Source organism: Xenopus tropicalis, chromosome 5 (genome assembly GCF_000004195.4).
Source record: "Xenopus tropicalis strain Nigerian chromosome 5, UCB_Xtro_10.0, whole genome shotgun sequence".
Taxonomy (NCBI): Eukaryota; Metazoa; Chordata; class Amphibia; order Anura; family Pipidae; genus Xenopus; species Xenopus tropicalis.
In genome coordinates, this window is record NC_030681.2 from 12,973,776 (window position 1) to 13,000,023 (window position 26,248).

Sequence of the window (26,248 nt, forward strand, 5' to 3'; positions counted from 1 at the left end):
TTTTCAAGGTCCATAAAAATATGTTCAGTTGATAGCTTTTATCCATGGACCCCATAGGAGTGGGGTGGTGGATCTCACCACAATTAATATGTTCCCTATACCACTCCCTAAAATTCAGCTTGTTACCTAAACTGTAAATTGGTTGATTTAAATTGATACGTTTATAATAATAATAACCAATAAGTCTTGATAGTCAAATAATCACAAAAAGTGTTTATATTTTGCCTTTTTAATGGAAATTGGTGCGTTTGTACTTTGGCCTGCACATAATTCAGCTTTTGTTTAATAAGTGGTTGACATTGGTGATGTCCCTTAATTTTCTTAAATCTAATTGGCTCTTTTATCAGTCAAGCCTTTATGGATTGGCAATTGATCAGAAAGGGTCAGCCATGACTGTGCATGTAGTTAAATAATGGAACCACAAGCTGAAGGCATTGCTGCATAGTAATCAGAGAACAAATGAGGATAGAGACAGAAGCCATAGAGAGAAGGAAGTTTTTCAGGTTGCTCAAGTTCAAAACAAAGGCATTCTACGGTATATAAACGCTAAATACACTTCATTTTGCCTCAAGTCCTACAGCTTATTTTTACCAAACTCTTCTGTAACCGCATCAAACAAATACATAGAACAGAAACAAGAAGTCAGTTTAGATCCAAAGTTTTGTGGATTAAATATATTAGGTGGAATCTCATGTTTAATATAATTTGTTTTTCATAATCTCATATATTGTTTCTATTCAATAATAGTGAAGAGCAAATGTTTTCGCCAGGCATGGATTTGCTGTGAAATTCCACATTAAGCCATTGGTAATTGCAGCAAAAATTCACCAATTGAAGAAAAAGTTGAGGTTACATTAAAAAGGTAGAGGACATGTAAAAATAAAAAAAGCCATTGCGTCATATAAGCCACAGTCTAATAAATAAGTCTTGGTCGCATTAAAAAATAGTTTAACTAATTTTTTATCAGTTTTGTGGTTCTGACATTGTGTTTCTCATCTCTTCTCTTCATTTCATCTTTTAATCACCCTCCACGGTTCAACCTCCATAATGCTCATTTGTTCCTTCCTCCACATTAGATCCAAACTTTGCTCCCCATGATCCTCCCCCATTCCTTTCTCTGCCCTCCATCTCCATCGTCTGCTCCAAGTATATTTTCTGTCTGCCATAGGGAAAAAAAAAATCTGCTGTGGTGGCACAACATATATCTTGGGCTTATGTTGAATGAAGACAATAATCTGTGGTAAGAATCGGCTTCCAAATGCTATGGGGCAAAGGGGCCTACTTGATGACTTATAGGGGGAATGGATCATAGGGTTGAACCACGGTTCAACCTCCATAATACTCATTTGTTCCTTCCTCCACATTAGATCCAAACTTTGCTCCCCATGATGCTCCCCCCATTCCTTTTTCTGCCCTCCATGCTCCATCATCTGCTCCAAGTCTATTTTCTGTCCACAATAGGGAAAAAAAATCTGCTGTGGTGGCACAACATATATCTTGGGCTTGTGTTGAATGAAGGCATTGATCTGTGGTAAGCCTGGGCTTCCAAATGCAATGGGGCAAAGGGGCCTACTTGATGACTTATAGTATGAGATGCAGTATTGTAGATTCACCTCCACCACCACTAGCCAAAACCAGTTTCTCACTGGTTTGATATACCCCTTTGGATCTCAACTCCTGGGGGTTCAGAAGTTAGTTTTATTGCACCTAAGCTATTGTGAAGTGACCCAAACATCTGGTGATAGCATAGCCGGAACGTCACAACTACAAGCCTCCTAGTACTAGAAAGAGGGTGGATTATACAACAAGCCATATAATAACTATCATTATTAATGATGGGCGAAATGTTTTGCCAGGCATGGATTTGTGGCGAATTTCCGCGTTTTGCCATTGGCAGATGGTTTCGTGAAACGGATGAAAAAATTTGCTGCCAAAAAATTCGCTGTGCCTACAAAAATTGTTGCCCACGTCAAAAGAATAGTCGCGTGACAAAAGAATAGCCGAGGCCGACAAAAGAATAGCCGTGGCCGACAAAAGAATAGCCGCGGCCGACAAAACAATAGCTGCGGCCGACAAAAGAATAGCCGCGGCCGACAAAAGAATAGCCGCGGCCGACAAAAGAAAAGCTGTGGCCGACAAAAGAATAGCCGTGCGACAAAAGAATAGCCGTGGCCGACAAAAGAATAGCCGTGGCCGACAAAAGAATAGCTGTGGCCGACAAAAGAATAGCCGTGCGACAAAAGAATAGCCGCGGGCGACAAAAGAATAGCCGCGGACGACAAGTTTTTCTGACGCGCAACACTTTCCAGAATTTTTTGCCGTTTTTGAAAGATTTACAATTTTTTCGGTAAAGCGAAACGGGACAGATTCGCTCATCACTAATCATTATAGTTTATAATAGGGTCTAATAGGGTCTACTATATCAGAAAAATATAAATGCCTGCATCCATTTGCAGTCCAATAAACCTTACCCTAGAATGTATTTGTATAGGAATACTGTGCATTTCTGCTACAGGTTCCCCGCTACATGAAAGACTAATACTACTATTTTATGGAAATATGTTCCCGTTAAGAGCACTGATGAGACGGAAGAAAAGATAGAAAGCCTCTTGTGGGCAGGATTGCTTTCTTGATTATTATACAAAACAAATCCCAACTTTGATTAGTTTTTCAGTATATACTTAAAGGTTGATGCTGATTGTTCCTATAATTATTTTTACATTGGAATGTATAATTTAATGCTGTGCGATCCAAGGCGCATCTTTTCATTATATTCGATGAGACTTAAAAGGCTGAGCTGTAATATCAGTGTTCTATGCACCATATTTCTCGCTGAAGTTGATTAAACTCTGTATTTTGTTCTGGTTTCATGTGATCAAGCTAAAATGAAGTAAGGGCAAAATTAAGGGGAGGGCATATCACCCCCAAATTAAGGGGTGGGGGTGGGGCTATGACTCTTAATTACATAATTAACTTGGGTTTAGAAAAGGAAAAAAGTCCATCAAGTTCAACTCTATTCAAATGACCCTCAGTGCCTATACCTATACTGTATAAACTGTTCATACCAATATCTATACTAAACTAACTGTAGATTTTAGTATCACAATAGCCTTAGTTATTATTTTATAATCACAAAAGCCCCTCTTATAGGCATTAATAGAATCTTCCATTGCAACATCACCCTCTAATATACATGTAAAGAGTGAGCATGTCCCCTTACAACATTGACAGCCTTTCCTCTTTGTTTAATTCTTCTTCCAACATGAAATAAACCCAATAGGGCTGTTCTGCCCCAATAAGGGGTAATTATATCTTAGTTGGGATCAAGTACAGGTACTGTTTTATTATTACAGAGAAAAGGGAATCATTTAACCATTAAATAAACCCAATAGGGTTGTTCTGCCCCCAATAAGGGGTAATTATATCTTAGTTGGGATCAAGTACAGGTACTGTTTTATTATTACAGAGAAAAGGGAATCATTTAACCATTAAATAAACCCAATAGGGCTGTTCTGCCCCCAATAAGGGGTAATTATATCTTAGTTGGGATCAAGTACAGGTACTGTTTTATTATTACAGAGAAAAGGGAATCATTTAACCATTAAATAAACCCAATAGGGCTGTTCTGCCCCCAATAAGGGGTAATTATATCTTAGTTGGGATCAAGTACAGGTACTGTTTTATTATTACAGAGAAAAGGGAATCATTTAACCATTAAATAAACCCAATAGGGCTGTTCTGCCCCAATAAGGGGTAATTATATCTTAGTTGGGATCAAGTACAGATACTCTTTTATTATTACAGAGAAAAGGGAATCATTTAACCATTAAATAAACCCAATAGGGCTGTTCTGCCCCCAATAAGGGGTAATTATATCTTACTTGGGATCAAGTACAGGTACTGTTTTATTATTACAGAGAAAAGGGAATCATTTAACCATTAAATAAACCCAATAGGGCTGTTCTGCCCCAATAAGGGGTAATTATATCTTAGTTGGGATCAAGTACAGGTACTGTTTTATTATTACAGAGAAAAGGGAATCATTTAAACATTAAATAAACCCAATAGGACTGTTCTGCCCCCAATAAGGGGTAATTATATCTTACTTGGGATCAAGTACAGGTACTGTTTTATTATTACAGAGAAAAGGGAATCATTTAACCATTAAATAAACCCAATAGGGCTGTTCTGCCCCAATAAGGGGTAATTATATCTTAGTTGGGATCAAGTACAGGTACTGTTTTATTATTACAGAGAAAAGGGAATCATTTAACCATTAAATAAACCCAATAGGGCTGTTCTGCCCCCAATAAGGGGTAATTATATCTTAGTTGGGATCAAGTACAGGTACTGTTTTATTATTACAGAGAAAAGGGAATCATTTAAACATTAAATAAACCCAATAGGACTGTTCTGCCCCAATAAGGGGTAATTATATCTTAGTTGGGATCAAGTACAGGTACTGTTTATTATTAAAGGGAAAAAGTTTGAATTATTTGATTATAATGGAAACTATGGAAGATGACCTTCTGGTAATTCGGATAAGGGATCTTATACCTGTACTTAAATTTCTTTTTTAAGACCAGAGTCCAAAACTGCACAACATACTCAAAGGGAGTGATCTATAAATAATCCCGCTGCAGCAGTCTAGGAAGGGCTCTCATTGGCAGAAAACTTGTTCTAGTGCCAACCTTCATCATACGGTGCATCCCTTATCATTAGAATATTTTCTTTCTTTTTTTTCTTATTGTAAAATAAACATTTGTTTTAATTTTATTTGCACCTCTCGTGCAAATTCATAAAGAAAAAAGAAAAAAACAAAATATAAAAAAAAGAAATGTTCCATCCTGTTTGTTAAAAAATAAAGCCCAAAGAAAGTAATTGCGCGGGAGCTTCTGAAGAATGTCGGCAACGGAATGTTGAAGCATTGTATTTCTTTTGCAATTTTCCCCCCGTCGTCGTGTAATGACACAGCCAAGATCACTAGAGATGAAAATCTGGTGAGAAATGTTTACTAGCTCTCTGCAACAATATCCAGCAGGAAAAAGTCTGAGTTATTAGTTGGCACAACTCAATTTCAGCTCTGATCCTTGTATTAAACTTTCAAAGAAGAGATACCGGAATGACCCAGTTTATCATGAGCACACATCCTTAAACCTATTTATTGTATGTGTATTCATAGATTGCATGGTATCTGCATCATTCAAGGGTACTTGTTATGGCTGCATTGTGCAGCGCCTCATCTCTCATTGTGCTCTTCATTCTACATTGATAGAACCCGAATGGTGTGAGCATCGAGTCTGCAAGATACAGAATTGACTCAGCTGTTACTCAAAGGAATTGTGTGTGGATAATAATTCATACCCGCTGGAGATACAAAATAAATAACGCCGAATACATTGAGTTCAAACACAGTATATGTCAGAAGCTCATTTCCTTCTTTCTCTGGGGAAGCTACACCGAGGGTCTCCATCACTCGCTAAACACTCGCCATGAAGTGCAAATCTATTCTATACATTCCACTAGCAATACAAATTAAAAGAAATTAGAGATTAAATTAAAATCCTTGGTTTGGGGTATAAAGTTACTGGATCTTGTAATTCCTCTTGTTATTAATTAGGGAATAATACGTGATTTAGTAGGAAAATTGCATCTGTAGCCATTGTGGCTTCAGGATACACAAGGGACGCACTGTGGATTATCCAATGGAATTTTCTGTGGTCATTTTTAGTGGGGCCTTAAGCAGATGGCATGGATATCTATTAGTTGCTTGCTATTTTTTTTTATTATAGAGGAACTCTATCCAAACACATTTTAAACTTTTTTGAAAAGTAAACATAATTTCAAGCAACTTTGCAATATACGTCAATTAAAAAATATGCAGCCTTTTCATGATGTTTAATGTAATAATCTGGTTTGGAACAGCTCCCTAAGCCCCGCCCCCTGTTCCCCTGCTGATCCGGCTGGCTACTTTGTGACTCAAATAAAATGTAACTGTAGTCGCCTGTCCTCAGCCTGCCTTCAGCCTGCATTCTCCCAATCCCACAATCCCCTGCTGCACACGTGATGCCAATAAGGAAAGGAGCATCACAGTGCAATGCATTGTGGGTTATGTAGTTCCTGCATGCTGTCTGTAAGCTGTGGAAAAGTTGTTACAATTTTTAACATCAATGTTTTAGTCCCTCCTCCCCTGCCAGGATTTCAAATGATACAGAAAGAGAAGAACTGTTTTGCAGCTGGATTTCAGCATATAAAAATGGTATTTATTCATAGTTTTTGGAGGAACAGATAATAGTGGTATATTAGTATTTTCTGTGTTGTGTGGGGCTTAAAAAAATTTTGGTTTGGCAGCTGGAGTTCCCCTTTAACTAGCAAAACTATAAAAGGGGCACTAAATATATCTTATTGGTTGAATAGACTTTTGGGACATGCTTTATAGTAGTGCTCCCAAAAAAGAAAGTGATCTAAATACTGTATATACTCGAGTATAAGCCTAGTTTTTCAGCACCCAAAATGTGCTGAAAAAGTCACCCTCGGCTTATACTCGAGTCAGGTGCCATGGGTCCCTCCAGACTAGCACCCTCTCTCCTTTGTGTGCAAATTAGGCCACCTGCAACCAGACCCTCCAGTGCCCTGGCCTAGGGTCCCACTAGCAATACTTATTTCCCCTTACGTGCCCTCCGGGACTGGGTCTGCTGCCAGTTTGCCAATGTGCAATGAGCGTGGGGTAGTACTCATATTGTTTTTGTTGACCCTCTTCTCCGCTTACAGAGCTAGTTTACTGTTTTTCTTTGAAATAAATATTGAAAAACATGTACCCCACTGATGCCTCAATTAATGTCATTTTATTGGTATTTATTTTGATTATTAAAACTTAGCAGTAGCGACTGCATTTCCCACCCTAGGCTCATACTCGAGTCAATAAGTTTTTCCAGTTTTCTTAGGTAAAATTAGGTACCTCGGCTTATATTCGGATCGGCTTATACTCGAGTATATACTGTACTTAACAAATGACAAGGTTGGATTTCTGTAAACGAAAATGCTTAAAAGATGTATATATTAAGGCTGGTTCTTATGTCCCCCACAGGGCTCGAGTTTGAGACTTGTAGATCTGTTTAATGGAATTTCTATATACAGGCTATGAGACTACCCAGGCTTTTTCAAGCCAGCCAACCCCACACCCAAGCTTGGTCATTCTCAGTTATGACCTGTACGGCCCTTATCAGGGTTGAAGTCAGGACCAAGGAGAAAGCAGAGTACTAACCAGCGGAACAAGTTCAAACACAGTATCTAAAGAACTTAGAGAGTCTCTTAGTCAAATTTAGTTAAAGGTCAGGGCTGGAGGCAAATGGAGTAGTCAGAACAGGATAGCAGGGTCAGGAACCAGATCGGACAGAAAAGGCAATTTAGAGCGCACCCAGGAACTTCCACAGCAAATCCTGGTTCTTCAGGGTCTTTTTATTTTAAATTTGGCACCAAACTGCAATGTGATGAAGATACATGTCATTCCTTCACCTGGGAAGCCATGTGGTGCCTATGGTTACCTCCATATTGGAATATGCTCCAGAGAGAACGAAGGCACCCAGCAGCGTTACACTAGGTCCAACCAGTTACATAGTTACATAGGGTTGAAAAAAGACCAGAGTCCATCAAGTTCAACCCTTCCAAGTAAACCCAGCACCCACACCCTATACTTACCTATCTATACACTCACATACATAAACTATATATACAAACACTAATACTAACTGTAGGTATTAGTATCACAATAGCCTTGGATATTCTGATTGTTTTCTATGAAGTTTATAAACAAATAACAAGGATCAGATGAATACAAAATCGATTAGTTTGTCCTCTTATACACAGGTGACAGTATCCATCTCTACTTTGTTGTTTTCAGTATTTGCCAATAGGGATGTAGCGAACCTAAAAAAAAAAGTTTGCGAACTTACGCCAAAAAGCGCAAATATTCGCGAACTTTGCGAACCCCATAGACTTCAATGGGAAGGCGAACTTTTGTTTAAAGGGTGCCACGACCTGGACAGGGGCATGCAGGAGGGGGATCAAGGGCAAAAATTTCTCTAAAAAATACTTTGTTGAAAAAGCGTTGCGTAAAAACGGGCAGACCTAGCGGAAATACGCGGCGGTTTTTGCTATTTCGCGCTATTGGCACCATGGAAACGGGATTTGCTTACACCAGTACTAGGCTGAAAAACGCCATGTGTGGTTGTGCGGCGTTTTTTAGGCTGAGAAAAAACGCAGCGAAAAAAAACGCGGCGAACCCAAATTGCGAACATACGCGGAAAGTTCGCAAACTTGCGCGTTCGCGAACACCCGATGTTCGTGCGAATTAGTTCGCTACATCTCTATTTGCCGATTGTGATGAGCAAATCTGTCCACGAAATGGGCAAAATGTATAAAATGCATTGAAGTCAATAGACGTTTTTTGCTATGGTTTTCTTTGTGCGTAAATAGCGCTTTATCAAGTGCTGAGCTTTTTTTCTTATTTTGGAGCAAACCCATGTCTGGTGAAAAATTTCCCTGATCGCTATTTGTCAGTGATCAATAGTTCTATGTACCGTAAGAACAATGGCTAAATAACAGGGATCCTCAAACTTCTTCAGCAAGGGGCCAGTTCATGGCCCCTCAGACAGTTGGAGGGCCAGACCACTATTACCAGCACCCCCCCCACCCCCTTCTCCTGCCTCTCTTCAAGCACCCCCCATAAACCTGCCCTCCCCCCCACGCTCCGTCCATCCAACAGTCCATCTAGTCTCTCGTCCCGCTGACTCTTCTCTCTCAGCTGCCAGGGGTGAGGACGCAGTGGGGGGGCCGGGTAAATAACCCTGGGGAGTCGGATCCGGCCGTAGTTTGAGGACCCCTGCGTATTGACATCGCATTGGTGGAGGTATCTTTGAATATCATAAAATGCCCTCTGCAGTCTCGACTAATACAGCAGCTCCTCCTTAATATAATACACATAACATATCCATAGATGTCTAAATGGACTCTAGAGTTTTATGCCAAACGGCTGGCATCACTTGCCACAGAATGTCCCCATCTGAATGTTGATTATAGAAGCAGTTTGGCCTTATTTAGCAATTAGTAAAGGTTCAAAGACTAGTGATGAAAAATTCGAAACGGCGAAAAATTCAGCTATTATTTTGTTGCCCGCGGCTATTATTTTGTTGCGCGGCTCTTATTACGTCGCCCGCGGCTATTATTTTGTCGCGCGGCTATTATTTCGTTGCCCGCGGCTATTATTTTGTCGCGCAGCTATTATTTTGTCGCACGGCTATTCTTTTGACTATTCTTTTTTGATGCCGGTGACAATTTTTGGACGTGCGGCGAATTTTTTGCGGCAAATTTTTTCATCCGTTCCGTGAAACTATCCGCCAATGGTGAAACACGGTAATTCGCCGCGAATCCATGCCTGGCGAAACATTTCGCCCATCACTATCAAAGACATCTTGGTGAGACTGCTTCCATGTTGTGGAAGATGCTACATTTGCCCAAGATACTGAATGGATTCAGACATTTTCTTAAGATTTCAACTATAGCTTCATGTTCATGTATAATATTTTCTATCAGTACAAAGCTTTCGCTTTTGTCTTCCAAATGTTTTTCCCGTCGATCAGACAAGTTCTGCCATTACGTGCAATTATCTATTTAGCAGCTGTGTGGGGCCTTTGAAGCAGAAAAAAAAACACCCAGATATTTAGAAAGCAAATCATGCACAATATACATTTACTGTTTGCTTTGTTTGCTCTGAAATGCTCCTTTTAAATGCAATGTACCATAGGAGCCAGGTTTATCTGCATGAAGAATAAAAAGAGATAGCTATAGGTAAAGATCCCAGCCTCGCGTTATGTTAACCCCGTTAGCCTTGTGGTAATACCATGTACGATGTAGTGCTGAAGTAGTTCAGTGGTGATAACATTAAATTAAATGGTCCATGTTAACATTGCGGCTGATCCTGAGGAGAAGTTTTTTCCAGCGTATGGAACATTTCAGCATATGTTCACCACGGTTTTCTCTGCTCTAATTCATCCACGTTTCCTTTTTTCATTTTCCCCACAGCTCCAGATGGTGTGCTGCCCCCAAGGCTTTCATCTGCCACCCCGACCAGTCTTCAGGTTGTCTGGTCTACACCAGCTCGTAACAATGCTCCTGGCTTGCCCAACTACCGACTCCAGATGAGCTCTTTGAATCCTACCAATGAAATTATAGAGTAAGCAATTTGTTTTTCTACCTTCTATATAGATCATAGATATTTTTCAATATTAATAATTCAACTGATATTATGGTATTTTCTTTTATTATGCAGGTTATATTCTGGTCCCAGCGCCTCTATAATTTACTTGATTAATGATCTCCAGCCATTCACACCATATGACCTAAGAATTATTGCATCTAATGCATATGGGGAGACCAAGAGCAACTGGACCACTATGTTTACCAAACAAGATAGTAAGTGCATGTTTTTGGTAAATAATAATAATGATTCTCCTTTATTTATATATAGCATGGACACATTAACGTATTTATGGCCGTCACATTAGATAGAGTCAAGAAAGGGTTGAGTGGGAGATAGCTCTTAGTACAAGTTGATCCAGGGACTGGTCCAATTGCCATCTTGGAGTCAGGAAGGAATTTTTTCCCCTCTGCGGCAAATTAAAGAGGCTTCAGATGGGGTTTTTCGCCTTCCTCTGGATCAACTGGCAGTTAGGCAGGTTATACTGTATATAGACATTAAGGTTGAACTTGATGGACTCAAGTCTTTTTTCAACATAACTATGTTCCCGTTCCAGTGATCTTTAAATGTACTGCTGGGGAAAAACACACCTAAAATAGGTTCCCCTTCATAAACAGACCAGCCAATCAATAATGTGTGGGACATGTCAGTGACTGGCTACAAAGTACACTTCAATCAAAATGAATATTGTAGTGGGTGGGGCCGAAATGCTTTGTTCTATTTCTATATCATCAGATAACAAACTATTTACAGGGATCAGGAAGGCTCCATACTGCGGTGCCTTATTACCCCTGCACCCTCCCTCTATTGCACTCTATACAAACAGGGGGTCATTTACTTTCCAAAGTACAATATTCAAAATTTTGGACTCAATTTGTCATGTTTTTACCCAGAACGTTGTGTATTTTCCATACACAATCCAGATTCATTGCAGCCACCAGGGGATGTTGCATAATTTCTGACGTTCTGGACCTCCCAAGGCAGCAATAACAGAAGCCAAACACCTATGTGCTGTCAAGTAAACAAATGGAGCCCCAGATTTTATGGCCAGTTTATACAATTTTTAACTTTTCTGGTCAGGATCCCTAAAAATTCTCTTCATTTACTAATATTAATTTTTTTGCTGCGGTTTGTAGTGATTTCACCAGGCATGGAAATTCTGCATTTTGCCACTGGCAACATTTTTGGGAAACGGCTTCAAAAATTTGCTGTGGACAATATTTGGCGAGTGAGGGAAAAGTTGCATCAAAAAAGGCACCATTGCATAAAAAAAAGCCCTGGTCACGTCATAAAAGTCGTGGTCACGTCAAAAAAAGTTGAGGTTACATCAAAACTGTGACGGTCCCATAAAAAAGTTGCGCGCGTCCAAAAAGTTGTATGGTAACAGTGTATTTGTGCTATTTAAGTGATGGAAAATTCACGATTCAAGGTTTTTGTGTTTTTTTACACAATTTGGCATCCATGTTGTTTTGGTTGCAGTTTTTAATAAATGAGTAGGAAGTAGACATTTGTGCTTTTTTAAAAAGTGAGTTTAGTCATGGTAGAAAAAAAACTCTAAAATTAAATGGTCCTCCAAGAATGTGATTTTGCACCCCTTAGGGGGTTATATAATAAAAGTTTGCCCAGGTGCAGTAACCCATAGCAACCAATAAGATGCTTGCTTTTAAACAGGTGGCCAGTACATTTTACCTGCAGATTGGTTGCTATGGGTTACTGCACCTGGGCAAACTTTTATTATATTACCCCCTAAGGGGTGCAAAATCACATTCATGGAGGACCATTTAACAAAATACTACTGGGCAAAGTTAGTGTCTTTTACCACATATGGGGTAAGTGTTCCATTGCTTGTGCCTGGGGTCTTTGTTAATGACTAGTGATGGGCGAAATGTTTCGCCAGGCATGGATTCACGGCGAATTACAGCGTTACAGCGAAAAAATTTGCCTCGGAAAAATTTGCCACGCGTCCAAAAAAATGTCACAAGAATAGTTGCATGTCCAAAAATTGTCGCAAGAATAGTTGCGGGCATCAAAAGAATAGTTGCGCGTTCAAAAATTGTCTAGTCGCCGACGTCAAAAGAGTAGTCGCGGGCGTCAAAAGAATTGTCGGGCAACATATTTTTTTTTTGCTGCACAACATTTTTCGCGTTTCGCAAATCTTTTGAAAGATTTACAAATTTTTCGGCAAAGCGAAATGGGACAGATTCGCTCATCACTAATAAAGACCCTTACATTCAGTAGACAGTAGTGATTAATGAATCTGTCCTCATTTCACACAACTCGTTTTACGCAATTGCGTCTTCTTTGACACGGCCAGGGTCGGACTGGGCCGCCGGGACACCGGGAAAAATCCCGGTGGGCCCCGGCTCTAGTGGGCCCTGGCAGCCCAGACCCGACCCTTGCCGGCGCTCCCCCTCCTGAACGCTCCTCCCCTGATGCATCAAATTTATGCGCTCGGGGAGGACGACGGGTGGGGCGCTGCGAGGGGGGTTAAGGGGGCCCCCACGGGGGGGGGGATTTGAGGACACACCCGGATGAGTGCACCTGAAGGGCCCCCAGGGGGGAGTCCCGGTGGGCCCTTCACAGCCCAATCCGACCCTGGACATGGCCACATCTACTTTTGGCAAAATTTTGCAGCAGTGTCATGAAAAAAATTGCAAATGGCGAAATGCGGTCATCACTAGTAGACAGTGCCCTGGAAGTAATTAAAACCAATACATACTTGGAACAAAATACAAGCTAATGTGCTATTATGGAATTTTTTTTTACAAGCAAAAGACTGGAGGTGGCTTAATCAGGATTATAAAGGGATTCAGGAAAATGTCCTCCTGTAGATGACTGGCTCTTAACATTGAGTAGTGCCTAAACCCATGCTATATTCGTTTATCCTAAAAGCGTTTTTCCCCCCTAGAATCCGGCTGTTATGCGTTGCCCAACCAACAAATGTCAAATCCATCTCGTTTTAGAACTTCTATACTATTTTATTACAAATAAAGTTTAACTTTCAAGCTATCATTCAGGTGATTTTTATAGGCAATTTCTGTGTGCTCTAGGGAAAACAGGGAGTAGACTATTAGATATGGACTGTAAAACAAGTTTATACAACAAGGACACACACACAAAAAAGGAAAGTTTATGTTTCAGTGAAAAAATGGTATTTTACAAAAAAAAAAGTGTTCTCCGTTTAGATTTTATTTTTGGATAAGTACCATAGGTGGCATGGTCAGTTATTGTTTTGAAAGGATTAAATACAAGTTATTGGAGCTCTAGTTAGAATTTCTATAGATGCAGTAGGAAGTCTAAGCTGTATTTGTTATAGTCATAGTGCGGGCATAGCTTTATATAAACAATAACCTTAGGAAGCCCTATAATGCCCAAACCTTGGCTGGCTTTGCCCCCATCCCCTTTATACCTGCATTACAGGAGATATACTCTGTACCGGTATTTAGAATTTGTCCTGCTTTGTGTCAGCTCTAGTGATGAACGAATCTGCCTTGATTTGCTCAAACAAAAAATTCACAAAATGGTAAAAAATTTGCGAAACGGGAATAATGTTGCGTGTAAAAAAAACTTGTTGCGCGACAATAATGAGAGACAAGTCTTTTTGGCGCAAGACAATTTGTTTGATAAGAGAGACAATTCTTTTTGACGAGCGAGACAATTCTTTTTGACGAGCGAGACAATTCTTTTGACGAGCAAGACAATTCTTTTTGACGAGCGAGACAATTCTTTTTGACGAGCGAGACAATTCTTTTTGACGAGCGAGACAATTCTTTTTGACGAGCGAGACAATTCTTTTGACGAGCGAGACAATTCTTTTGACGAGCGAGACAATTCTTTTTGACGAGCGAGACAATTCTTTTTGACGAGCGAGACAATTCTTTTGATGAGCGAGACAATTCTTTTTGATGAGCGAGACAATTCTTTTTGACGAGCGAGACAATTCTTTTTGACGAGCGAGACAATTCTTTTTGACGAGCGAGATAATTTTTTTGACGAGCGAGACAATTCTTTTTGACGAGTGAGACAATTCTTTTTGACGAGCGAGATAATTCTTTTGACGAGCGAGATAATTCTTTTGACGAGCAAGACAATTCTTTTTGAAGCTCGCGACAATTCTTTTGATGCAGGCAACAATTTTTGGACGAAAGGCAAATTTTTCTGCAGAGAATTTTGACGCCCGATTCTGCCAATGCCAAAATGCGGAAATTCGCCGCAAATCCATGTCAGCTCCCCTTGAAAAGGTTCCAGATTTATAAAAATATGGGTGTGAGTGTTGGAGGATTTATCAACTGGGCAATTTTGCACAAAAGCAATCAGTAATTCAAAGTAATTGCCATGGATTAATGCCCAGGTACTACTTTGATAAATGACCACTGAACTGTCCCAGGGACATCACGATTTGGAAAGCAGAGAATGGATTAGCCTAAAGGAAATGCAGTGGAAAGATAAAAAGAGACAGCAACCGGGGCACTGGGGGCATCATTTGCATTGCTGCAATAGCCACAGCTAGATTTTATTATCCTAGGTGGCAGTAGTGAGCCGCATCTCAAAAACATCTATTTGCCATGATGGCAAAGCCTTATGAAGCATTTGGGGAAGAAGGTAGTGCCGGCCACTTATCTGATGCTACTCACATTACTACTGTTCTACACAAGGTCCATAAATGATCCCCAGACCCAAATTTTTATAATGGAAGCTTCAAGGGAAATTCTAGTTGTAACTAGCAAGAAAAACATTTTTAAAACTGTGAATTGTTTGATTATAATGGAAACTATGGGAGATGTATGTATGTATGTATGTATGTATATCTTTATTTATAAAGTGCTACTTATGTACGCAGCGCTGTACAGTAGAATACATTAATACAAACAGGGGGTTATTAAGATAATAATAGATAAATACACAGTATAACAATAAATACAAATAAATACAAGATACAGTTGCAATAAGTTAAGAGTCAAAGACACAAGAGGATGGAGGTCCCTGCCCCGTAGAGCTTACAATCTATATGGGAGGGTAAGAGCCAAAGACACAAGAGGATGGAGGTCCCTGCCCCGTAGAGCTTACAATCTATATGGGAGGGTAAGAGCCAAAGACACAAGAGGATGGAGGTCCCTGCCCCGTAGAGCTTACAATCTATATGGGAGGGTAAGAGCCAAAGACACAAGAGGATGGAGGTCCCTGCCCCGTAGAGCTTACAATCTATATGGGAGGGTAAGAGCCAAAGACACAAGAGGATGGAGGTCCCTGCCCCGTAGAGCTTACAATCTATATGGGAGGGTAAGAGCCAAAGACACAAGAGGATGGAGGTCCCTGCCCCGTAGAGCTTACAATCTATATGGGAGGGTAAGAGCCAAAGACACAAGAGGATGGAGGTCCCTGCCCCGTAGAGCTTACAATCTATATGGGAGGGTAAGAGCCAAAGACACAAGAGGATGGAGGTCCCTGCCCCGTAGAGCTTACAATCTATATGGGAGGGTAAGAGTCAAAGACACAAGAGGATGGAGGTCCCTGCCCCGTAGAGCTTACAATCTATATGGGAGGGTAAGAGCCAAAGACACAAGAGGATGGAGGTCCCTGCCCCGTAGAGCTTACAATCTATATGGGAGGGTAAGAGTCAAAGACACAAGAGGATGGAGGTCCCTGCCCCGTAGAGCTTACAATCTATATGGGAGGGTAAGAGCCAAAGACACAAGAGGATGGAGGTCCCTGCCCCGTAGAGCTTACAATCTATATGGGAGGGTAACTTACAGACACAAATAGGCAAATATAAGTGCTGTAGGTCACAGTGGGTGACACTACAATATAAGTGCCAGTTCCCTGGTCAGGTGCTGGGCGAGTGCTCCAAAAGGTAGTCTTTTAGTTTGGTTTTAAAAAGACTGAGGGAGGATTCTCTCCGAAGGAAATCAGGGAGGGCCTTTCTGTAATTTGGAGCTTTCTGGATAATGGGTTTCCGGATAAGGGGTCCAATACCTGTACGTGCAAGAGCAGTATATTTACCCTCACGTATTTAAGCTCAACCTAGCTGATATGAAAGCTGCCAGATTGGCAAATTGGGCGAGATTGAGGGCAGAAGGGCAGAAGTAAATAAATGCATGTGGCTGTAGGCAGATCATCAGAACAATATTTATTGCCGTTTTCCCCTTCAGTCCAAGTACAGACTTCTAAAGTAGTCGCGCAAAATAGCTTTCCATAAAAAGATAATTTAATTTGCAGAAATGAAGCAATCTTCTTTTATTAATGATGGAACGCAGCGTCGCTGGAATATGAATCACGGATCTCTCCTGCGGTTGGGGGGAGAGGGGGAGGCCCCGCTCGCTTATCAATAATTAGTTCTACAAACAATTACTTGCGAGTCCAAAGAAAGCGTGTTGTTCCTTTCATCCCGCGCACCTTAACCCGTGTCGCTGTCACGCCGCCTTCTCCCCTCCGGTGACAGCCACACTGACAACATGTTATATTCCACATTGATTTTACACTTAAGGGTTTGATTGTGATATATAGGGATTTTAAGAATTCAGCTGAGAGGCTGACTTTTGCCTTTTATCATTCCATTAAAATTTTATAACCATCTTTTTCATGTCATTTCATCCATGAATTCTTACTTTGGAAAGTGATAGCTCCAGCTGCGAACATAACTTTCCTCTTGTTCAAAGCTTTCCATTGTATTAGCCAACTACCTTAATTATAGTTATCACTCATGTTTTACATAATTGGGGCGACCCTTGCAGACAAGCGGCAGCGGGCGACGTATGGGACGTTCGATGACTTCACTTGTCATTTTAAAGAAGAAAAACTCTAAATTAAACAACTGGAAATTTCGATATTTCAGTCGTTAATACCTATGGTGCAAAAAACAATTGACACGTATTTTTGAATTGTGCTGATTTTGTATTAAATATATTGGAAAACAAGAATAAGGATTGGGGTTATTTGTCTTTTTGAAGGCAGTCCAAAAGAGAATTCACGATTAAGGTGTTTAAGGGGATTATCACCTATAGCAACCAATCAGCAGGTAGCATTTACCGGTCACCTGTAGTGATGAGCGAATTTTTTCGCCAGGCATGGATTCGCAGTGAATTTCCACCATTGGCAAATTGTTTCACGAAACTTCCGTGAAAATTCGCCACGGAAAAATTAGTTGCACAGAATTTTTTTTCCATGCGCCAAATTGGGCACGGTCCCGTCAAAAAAGGGCGTGGCTGCATCAAAATGGGCATGGGTGCGTAAAAAAAAAAAAAGCACAGGCGACAAAAAAATAGCCACGGCAACAAAAAATAGATGCAGGCGACAAAAATATAGCCGCAGGCGACAAAAAAGACACGGGCGACAAAAAAATCGTGCAACAAATGCATTTCGTGAATTTTTCCCCTTTTCGCAAATTTTATGGCGAAGTGAAACGGGACAGATTTGCTCATCACTAGTCACCTGTTTGAATGCAAATATCCTATTGGTTGCTATGGGATACTGCTCCTGGGCAAACTTAAGTCCTTTTATTAAATATGGGGGTTTGTCTTGGGTAATGGGTAAATTCTCCTTTATATTATCTTCTAGTATGTTATATTCTAGATATTCTTAGCAACCTTTTACATGGATTTGTTCTTTAATTATTAGATTTAGCGATGAGCGAACCTGTCCCGTTTCACTTCGCCGTAAAATTTGTGAAACAACAAGAAAATTTGCGAAATGGCGAAAAATCAGTGAAACGTGTTTGTCGTGCAACTTTTTTTGACGCCCGTGTCTTTTTTTGTTGCCCGAGTTCTTTTACACGACTGCGCCCAATTTGATGCGACCGTGCCTATTTTGATGCAACCGCTTTTTGACGCACAATGAATTTTTTTGCAGCAAATTTATCGCTGAAGTTTTGCAAAACAATTCGCCAATGGCAAAATTCGGAAATTCACTGCGAATACATGCCTGGCGAAAAAATTCACTCATCACTAATTAGATTAACTCTTCTGTCTCATTTCGAAATGCAATTATAAATATAGGTATATGACCTATTATCCAGATTGCTTGGGACTTTCCAGATAAGAGATTTTCCCTTAATTTGGGTCTTCATACCAACAGTATGAAGTTCTGTTGTAAAACTGAAACTGGGTAAAATAGACAAACTGTGCAAAATAAAAAAATGTTTCTAATATAGTTAGTTAGGCAAGAATGTAATCTATAAAGGCTGGAGTGAGCAGATGTCTAACATAATAGCCTGAACTCTACTTCCTTCTTTCAGCTCTCTAACCTCTTAGTTAGTCAGTGACTTTAGCGGGGGCCACATTGAACATAACTGTTTAGTTAGTTTGTGAGCACACAGGTCAGATTTAAATGCAGTTACTGTATGTCCCATATGCTCCCCCTCTCAAGTCACTGATTGGTTACTGACTGCTAACAGCTTACTTAAAAGCTTAGAACTGTAAAGGAGGAAGTAGTGTTCTGGCTATTCTGTTAGACATATGTTAGATGCAGAAACTGCGACTTTTTCAAATTGTCTCCATAAAAAAAAAAAAAACTATTTTTGCACAAAAACTAGTGTCAAAAATCCAAAACCTCTAAAATTCTGAGGCAAAAGAATGATCTTTTAAGAAAGGAAAGGGGCATCTGCCATTGACTTCTACATGATCCTGGCAAGTTTTAGCTGGCAAATTGTTGGATTCGGATTTTTAGCCGCTTGGACTTAAATCTTGAAAAAAAATGCCACTTTTTTCTCTGCAACTTCTGATGATTAGTAAATGGCCCCCCTAGTGTCTGGCCTTAGTCTGACCTTTTTGTAATTCAAAATATTATGCATTGATGATATTCAGCATATCCAACAGTCAATTTCACCTTAGGAATGTTCACCTGCTATCATTCTTGTGATCTGCTCAGTCAACCAACACACTGACCAGTTAGAAACAGCTAGCCTGCTAGTCAGTCACAATGCCCAATGCTCCCCAAGGAATAGCCATGTTACTCTACCAAACAATAAGCAGTGTTTCTATGGATTGTCTGATGCAAACCAGTTCTTAAGACTACGGCACCAAATCATGATATCCTAAATCAGAGAAAAATAAGATACAGATGGATACAGCTTGGAGCAGTGATTGTCTAGCTTTCTCAGTCCAAGCCTTCATTGGAGCTCCATGCTTTCATTAGGTTCCTTCTTAGCACATAACAAGTTTATGGGAAAACATTTCTTTATCGGTCAGATCCAAGACTATTTAGGGCAGCAAATAAGTGTTAAACCAAAATTTCACCTTAACTAAAGCTGGAATTTCAATCTATAAAAAGCAAATAGATATTTTCTCCAAATCTTACCCTAAATGGACGTTAGACTGATCATTGCTCCAAGCCTGTTCCACTGTTTGGGAACCACTGAATATGTCTTATGGATTTCTACCCAACTTCCAACACAAGAGTTGATCTCCTTAAGGAACTTCTCTCTTCTATTTTCATAAAACCCACTCTCCTTTACTGAAGCTGATATCATGCATGGAATCTTCTATCTGTGCCACTTCATGGGAAAAGCCTTAGTGACTCACAGACTGATTTCCACTACAGTCAAATCTGCGGTAATTACCCAACAATAGGCCCCTTTTGTTTTCATGTGCTGCCTGAGCCCAGTTGCATTCATAAGCCTTTATTCCATGCATTTACCCACAAATAAAGTTATCTATAACAATAGAAAACCGAATTGCAGTTGTGGGTTTGTGTAAGGATAATGTAATTTCCAGAATTCTAAATTAATATGATACTTTCTTTTAATGAGAGGAAGTCTGATGGTCCTATTGACCCAGCCCACAGAGGGTAACCATGAATTGCCACAAGCTTGAAGGAGGAGAATGGTGCAAAGGTGCATGGCATAACTATGGGGATGTTGAAAGAGTGTCTTTGGATGTAAGTACCTTTAATGAATGGCAACAATGTGCAACTAGTGGTGAGTGAATCTGTCCCGAATGCGCAAAACTTCGGAAAAATTCGTGAAACGGTGAAAAGTTTGTCTTTTTTTGAAGCTACCGTGACTTTTTTTACGTGACCATAACTTTTTTTGGTGTGACTGACTTTTTTTTGACGGGATCATGAATTTTCCACAATGAAATTTTGTGGACGTTTTGAGAAGAAAATCGCCGATAGCGAAATGTGAAATTTCACTGCGAATCCTAGCCTGCCAGAAAAATTCGCTCATCACTATGCGCAACATCTGCTTTCACTTTTGCCTTACCATTATGAAAGAGAGAAAGAAAGAAGGTGAGAAAGAGAGAGAAAGTGACAAAGGGAGAGAAAATGAGAAAGAGAGTGAGAAAGAAAGAAAGAAAGAAAGAAAGAAAGAAAGAAAGAAAGAAAGAAAGAAAGAGAAAAAGAAAGAGAAAAAGAAAGAGAAAAAGAAAGAAAGAAAGAAAGAGTGAGAAAGAGTGAAAGAGAAAGAGAGAGAGAGAAGGTGAGTGAGAAAGAAAGATATAAAGTGAGAAAGAGAGGAAGAGAGAGAGAAGGTGAGAAAGAGAGAAAGAAAAAGAGAGAGAGAAGGTGAGAAAGAGAGAAAGAAAGAAAGAAAGAAAGAAAGAAAGAAAGAAAGAAAGAAAGAAAGAAAGAAAGAAAGAAAGAAAGAGAAAGAGAAAGAAAGAAAGAGAGAAAGAAAGAAAGAAAGAAAGAAAGAGAAGGTGAGACAGAGAGAAAGAGAGAGAGAGAAGGTGAGAAGGAGAGAAAGAAAAGAGAGATAGAGAGAAGGTGAGAAAGAGAGAAAGAAAGAGAGAGAAGGTGAGAAAGAGAGAGAAAGTGAGTGAGAAAGAGAGAGAAAGTGAGTGAGAAAGAGAGAGAGAAAGAGAGAGAGAAGGTGAGAAAAAGAAAGAAAGAAAGAGAGAAAGAAAAGAAAGAAAGAAAGAAAAAGAAGGCGAGAAAGAAAGAAAAAGGTGAGAAAGAGAGGGAGAAAGTGAGAAAGAAAGAAGGTGAGAAAGAAAGAGAGAGAAAGTGAGAAAGAGAGGGAGAAAGTGAGAAAGAAAGAGAGAGAAAGTGAGAAAGAGAGGGAGAAAGTGAGAAAGAAAGAAGGTGAGAAAGAAAAAGAGAGAAAGAAAGAGAAAATGAGAAAGAGAGGGAGAAAGTGAGAAAGAAAGAAAGAAAGAAAGAGAGAGTGAGAAAGAGTGAAAGAGAAAGAGAGAAAGAAAAAGAGAGAGAAAGAAGGTGAGTGAGAAAGAAAGAAAGAAATAAGATAGATAGACAGTGATAGACAATGAATTTGATGCCTTTGTTATATTTTATACCCATGACATTTGCCATCAAACAGAAAAGCTATTTTAAACAATTACAAAAACTCAAGTGTATCTTCTTTTTTCTAAAAGCATACAATAAAACCTAATGCTCGCGCACACACACACACACACAAAATCTCGTAAATGTCAAAAATTGCTCCGGGCTAAAACGAGGGCCATAGTATTTTCCCGATCTGCCGTAACAATTTCTCCTTATCGGGATGTGGTTTATAAGAATGCTAAATGTTGTGGAATTACAGCTGTTCCGCTGATCAGTGATGGAGGCCGACTGCTGTTATTGCACCATGTTCCTGCTTGTACCTAGAGAGCAGTAAAGCCTCAATATAATAAAAGGCACCTGCATTTTAAATGAAATTTCAATTGAAAAACTTAACAGCCCTTCAAATTGCAGAATTTAACGCAGCCCAGTAAAGCTTAAATAACACTTTGCCTCTCCAGACTGAGGGTTTTCGCATTCAAGGTGACTTGATTGTGTCGCGTGGCGAAATTATTTACAATTAAGGATTTTCTCTGGAGGGCCGCAGAGCATTTTGCTGTTCCACAACACCTATGCGGGCATATGGTCGCTCTCTTTCTGTATTCCGAGAGGCTGCCCGAACCTTTATGGTAATTGAATCAGTTAGAGTGCTGAGTGGAGCAAGCATAAAAACCTGTTAACCCAAAGGTCAGCTCTGTGCATTGTTTATTTATCAGCGGGTGAAAGAGCTAAATCGGCAGCTTCTGTCACAGTCGCTGTAAAATATCACCTACAATATTAACAGGGAGTAAATAAATTGCAAATCATGGAGCAGAATTACAAATAGAATCAAGGGGATAACAGGTATATTATTGGATGAGAAAACCAGGGATGTAGTTTGAAAGTTATACAGTTCAGCAATGCGCTGTCTATGGCTAATAAAGGAGACTAGTGATGAGCGAATTTTTTCGCCAGGCATGGATTGTTGCGCGAAACTTCTGTGAAAATTTGCAGCGGAAAAAATTAGTCGCGCGGTAATTGTCTCGCGTCAAATCGGGCATGGTTGCGGCAATTCAGGCGTGGCTGTGTCAAATCGGGAGCGGTCATGTAAAAAAAAGTGGGGGGCAAAAAAATCGCCCAACACTAATTTTTCACTGTTCCGCGAATTTTATGGCGAAGCGAAATGGGACAGATTCGCTCATCACTAAAGGAGACATATTGGATAAATGGAATAAAGCCCTAATCTTGTAGGCAATTAGGAATAATATACGATGCTGGTTTCCCTTTGGGCTAAACATTAATCCTCTCTGTAACAATGGCCCCTTTATTGGAGCTCCCTATAGATCCTATCACTTCTCTGACCATGTTTGAAATGAAGGGTGGGCGTGTCCTAACGGTCCCTGCCAGAAGCACAGCAGGAGGGGGAGAGCCAATCACAGCCCTGCAGTCACACAAGCACAGATAGGCTTCAGTTCCCTATCAGGTCAGCCTAGCTGCTGATTGGTTCCTATCCTACAGTGCAGTCTGAGTGCCACCGGCACATCCAGAGAATTCAGCCAGTAGGAAGTGGAACAGATGGGCGGGGCTAGTGGGGTTTTGGTGGAATTTCTCAATAAATCAGTCAGAAATACAACTTTTTTAAGCACAATCCTTCTATATTTAGACGAGTATAATTTACTGGTACATTCTTAATTTTTATAGGATATGTCTCCTTTAACACAATGCCTATTTCTGCTACTAACCCCAACTGCCACCAAATGAATACCTTTGGTTTATTAAAGACACACTAGGGGGCCCATTCATTAAAACACGAATTTTGGATTGTTAAAAGCACGATTGGAAAAATTTCGTAGTAACCACAATCATTTCTGATGTGCGTAAACTGCGCGAAAATTTGTGTCGTGGTCGTACGAAATAGATTAGACCACATATTGAGAAAAGAATAGTTCTGATGAAAAATCTTTTAAAGGAACAGTAACACTAAAAAATAAAAATGTTTTAAAATAATTAAAATATAATGTACTGTTGCCCTGCACTGGTTAAAGTTGTGTGTTTGCTTCAGAAAGACTACTATAGTTAATAGAAATAGCTATTGTGTAGCCATGGGGGCAGCCATTTAAATTGAAAAAAGGAGAAAAGGCACAGGTTACACAAGAAGATAACAGATAACTGTGTAGAATATAATGGGAATCTGCTACTTATCTGTTATCTGCTTAGTAACCTGTGCCTTTTCTCCTTTTTTCAATTTAAATGGCTGCCCCCATGGCTACACAGCAGGGTATTTATATAAACTGTAGTAGTGTTTAAGAAGCAAACACACAACTTTTACCAGTGCAGGGCAATAGAACATAATATATTAATTATTTTTATACACTTTCATTTTTTGGTGTTACTGTTCCTTTAAATCCACATTAGGATACATTATGGGATGGGAATAAGCAGTGTGCAAATACTATTGTTACAGTTTATTTTTATTTCCGTCTCATTAACAGAGCCTGGGACAATTGACCCTCCTGTTCTTACTGATGTACAGTCAAGATCAATCAATATTACTTGGCAACCTCCACACAAACCCAATGGTATTATAACTCATTACAATATTTACCAAAATGGCAGGAAGCAAGTGTCAGTTTCTGGAAACAGTTCAAGTTACACGATGCTTCAGCTGGATCCCTTCACAAAGTACCAGTTCCAGATAGAAGGATGCACATCTGAAGGATGCTCACTGTCCTTGGTCTCTTTTGGGGTGCAGACCTGTCCGGATGCACCAAGCGATATTCCTCCACCTGCCCTTCACTCTGACACACCTACATCAGTGGTTATTCAATGGCAGCCTCCTCTTCACCCAAATGGAATAATAGAGAATTTCCAAATTGAAAGGCGAATAAAGGGAGTAGAGAAAATAAACTCCTTAATAACATTACCTGGAGACCATCAGATGAAGCATGTTGACAAAACAAGTGATATAAGCCCTTGGACCTTATATGAATACAGGGTAAGAGCAGCTACCATCAATGGAGGAGCAAATACTAGCTCTTGGGCTGAAGTAAGAACAAGACCATCAAGACCTGCTGGCATGCAAGCACCTAATGTTACTGTTCTAGGACCATATACAGCCAAGGTAACCAACTGTTCTTCTATTTACTTAGTTATTTTGCTATGATTAGCTTAAAACAGTGGCCTAACAGCAGAATTTAATTGATAGGAAAGATGTTCTATTGCCCTAGCTCAGCGGTTCTTAACCTGTGGGTTGGGACCCCTTTGGGGGTTGAATGACCCTTCACAGGGGTCGCCTAAGACCATCGGAAAACACATATTTCCAATGGTCTTAGAAACCGAGACACCGCTCCTCTATGGATGGGGGGTCACCACAACATGAGGAACTGTATTAAAGGTCACGGCATTAGGAAGGTTGAGAACCACTGCTCTAGCTTATCTATTGACTATCTATGAAGTTTTTCATTAATTCACTTTAAATAAATGACTCATCTTCTGGGTTACCTGAGCCCCAGGTATAATGGTTCAAAATGCATCCAGGAATTGCAGCACTGTTGAAATCCCCATTTAATTAAACTGGAACACCAAGCAATTAGTGTGTTCTTTCTATGTAGTAGTCACTCTTGTAGCTTTTGACCCATTCTAACTCTAACTTCTTGTGGAGAGCAGGAATAAAACAAGGAGTTACAGTTGTACTCTTGTAGCCTATTTTCCCATCCCAATGAGATAGAGCAGCAGTTCTCAACCTGTGGGTCGGGACCCCTTTGGGGGTCGAATGACCCTTCACAGGGGTTGCCTAAGACCATCGGAAAACACATATTTTCAATGGTCTTAGGAATAATTTTATGGTTGGGGGTCACCACAGCATGAGGAACTGTATTAAAGGGTCACGGCATTAGGAAGGTTGAGAACCACTGAGATAGAGGGTAGTGACAAAATGCTCCAAGCCCTCTCTAGTTTGAAATCAAGTCATATAGACATATAAACAGTGCCTTCACCCTACCTGTGACTCCAGACCCCTTGGACGTTCTTTGGTTGGGGTCAAACGGTGCCCCCATGTCTACCTATCAGTTGCCACACAATTATGATTTCCAAGACTATGAAACTATTACTGTAAATGTCAATAATCAGGAGAAATGAATGAATTATGGTTTGGGATTATCTGAATCCAGCGACTATTTATTACATACCTTACATCACTGATTGGCAAGTTTTTTTTAAATAAATAATGGAGTCAACTTAACTAGATTTGGTAATAAATGAATCATTCTGAATTGATCTATTTAGGCTAGGAAAGTTCTTTAATTGGCTACTGAATCATCTGGGGACATAAATAAATGATTAAATCATTGTTTGTAGCATTCTATGGGACTGGATATCTCCCAACACTATTTTGTGGCAGAAAAATCAACTATAATAGGTTTACAGGTGTGTATTACGTGAGATACATAGGCCTTGACCAATACTGCTACTGCTTATAAAATTATCTTTTTTTTGTACAATAAATCTGACCTAAAACCACCGCAGGGGACCCCAGGAGTCAAAGTTTATAAATAATCAATATCAAGGCATAAACCTAAAGTTAATATTTATAACTCATCATCAATCTGTATTGGTAACAAATGACAAATATAAACACTGGCTATATATTTTATTTACAGTTTTCAGGTTTGTGTTTTGCTTAAATCATGGCAAAAAAATAACAATCACCATTTCCCACAATTTACTCTTTTTCTTTGGATGTCATTTGTTATGTGGGGGTGGTATAAATTAAGGATTTGTAGGGGACTGAAGGTTTAGTTG

General features: G+C 39.8%; 1 protein-coding gene across 1 annotated transcript in view; it reads left to right on the forward strand.

The window, feature by feature from the left end:
* The window catches only part of ush2a (usherin), a 510,724-nt gene that overhangs the window by 301,351 nt on the left and 183,125 nt on the right, over positions 1-26,248 (forward strand). Inside the window, exons 38-40 of the mRNA XM_031902040.1 lie at positions 10,081-10,231; positions 10,328-10,470; positions 23,941-24,569. Of these exons, the coding sequence (XP_031757900.1) occupies positions 10,081-10,231; positions 10,328-10,470; positions 23,941-24,569 (923 nt within the window). The remainder of the gene's footprint in view (positions 1-10,080; positions 10,232-10,327; positions 10,471-23,940; positions 24,570-26,248) is intronic.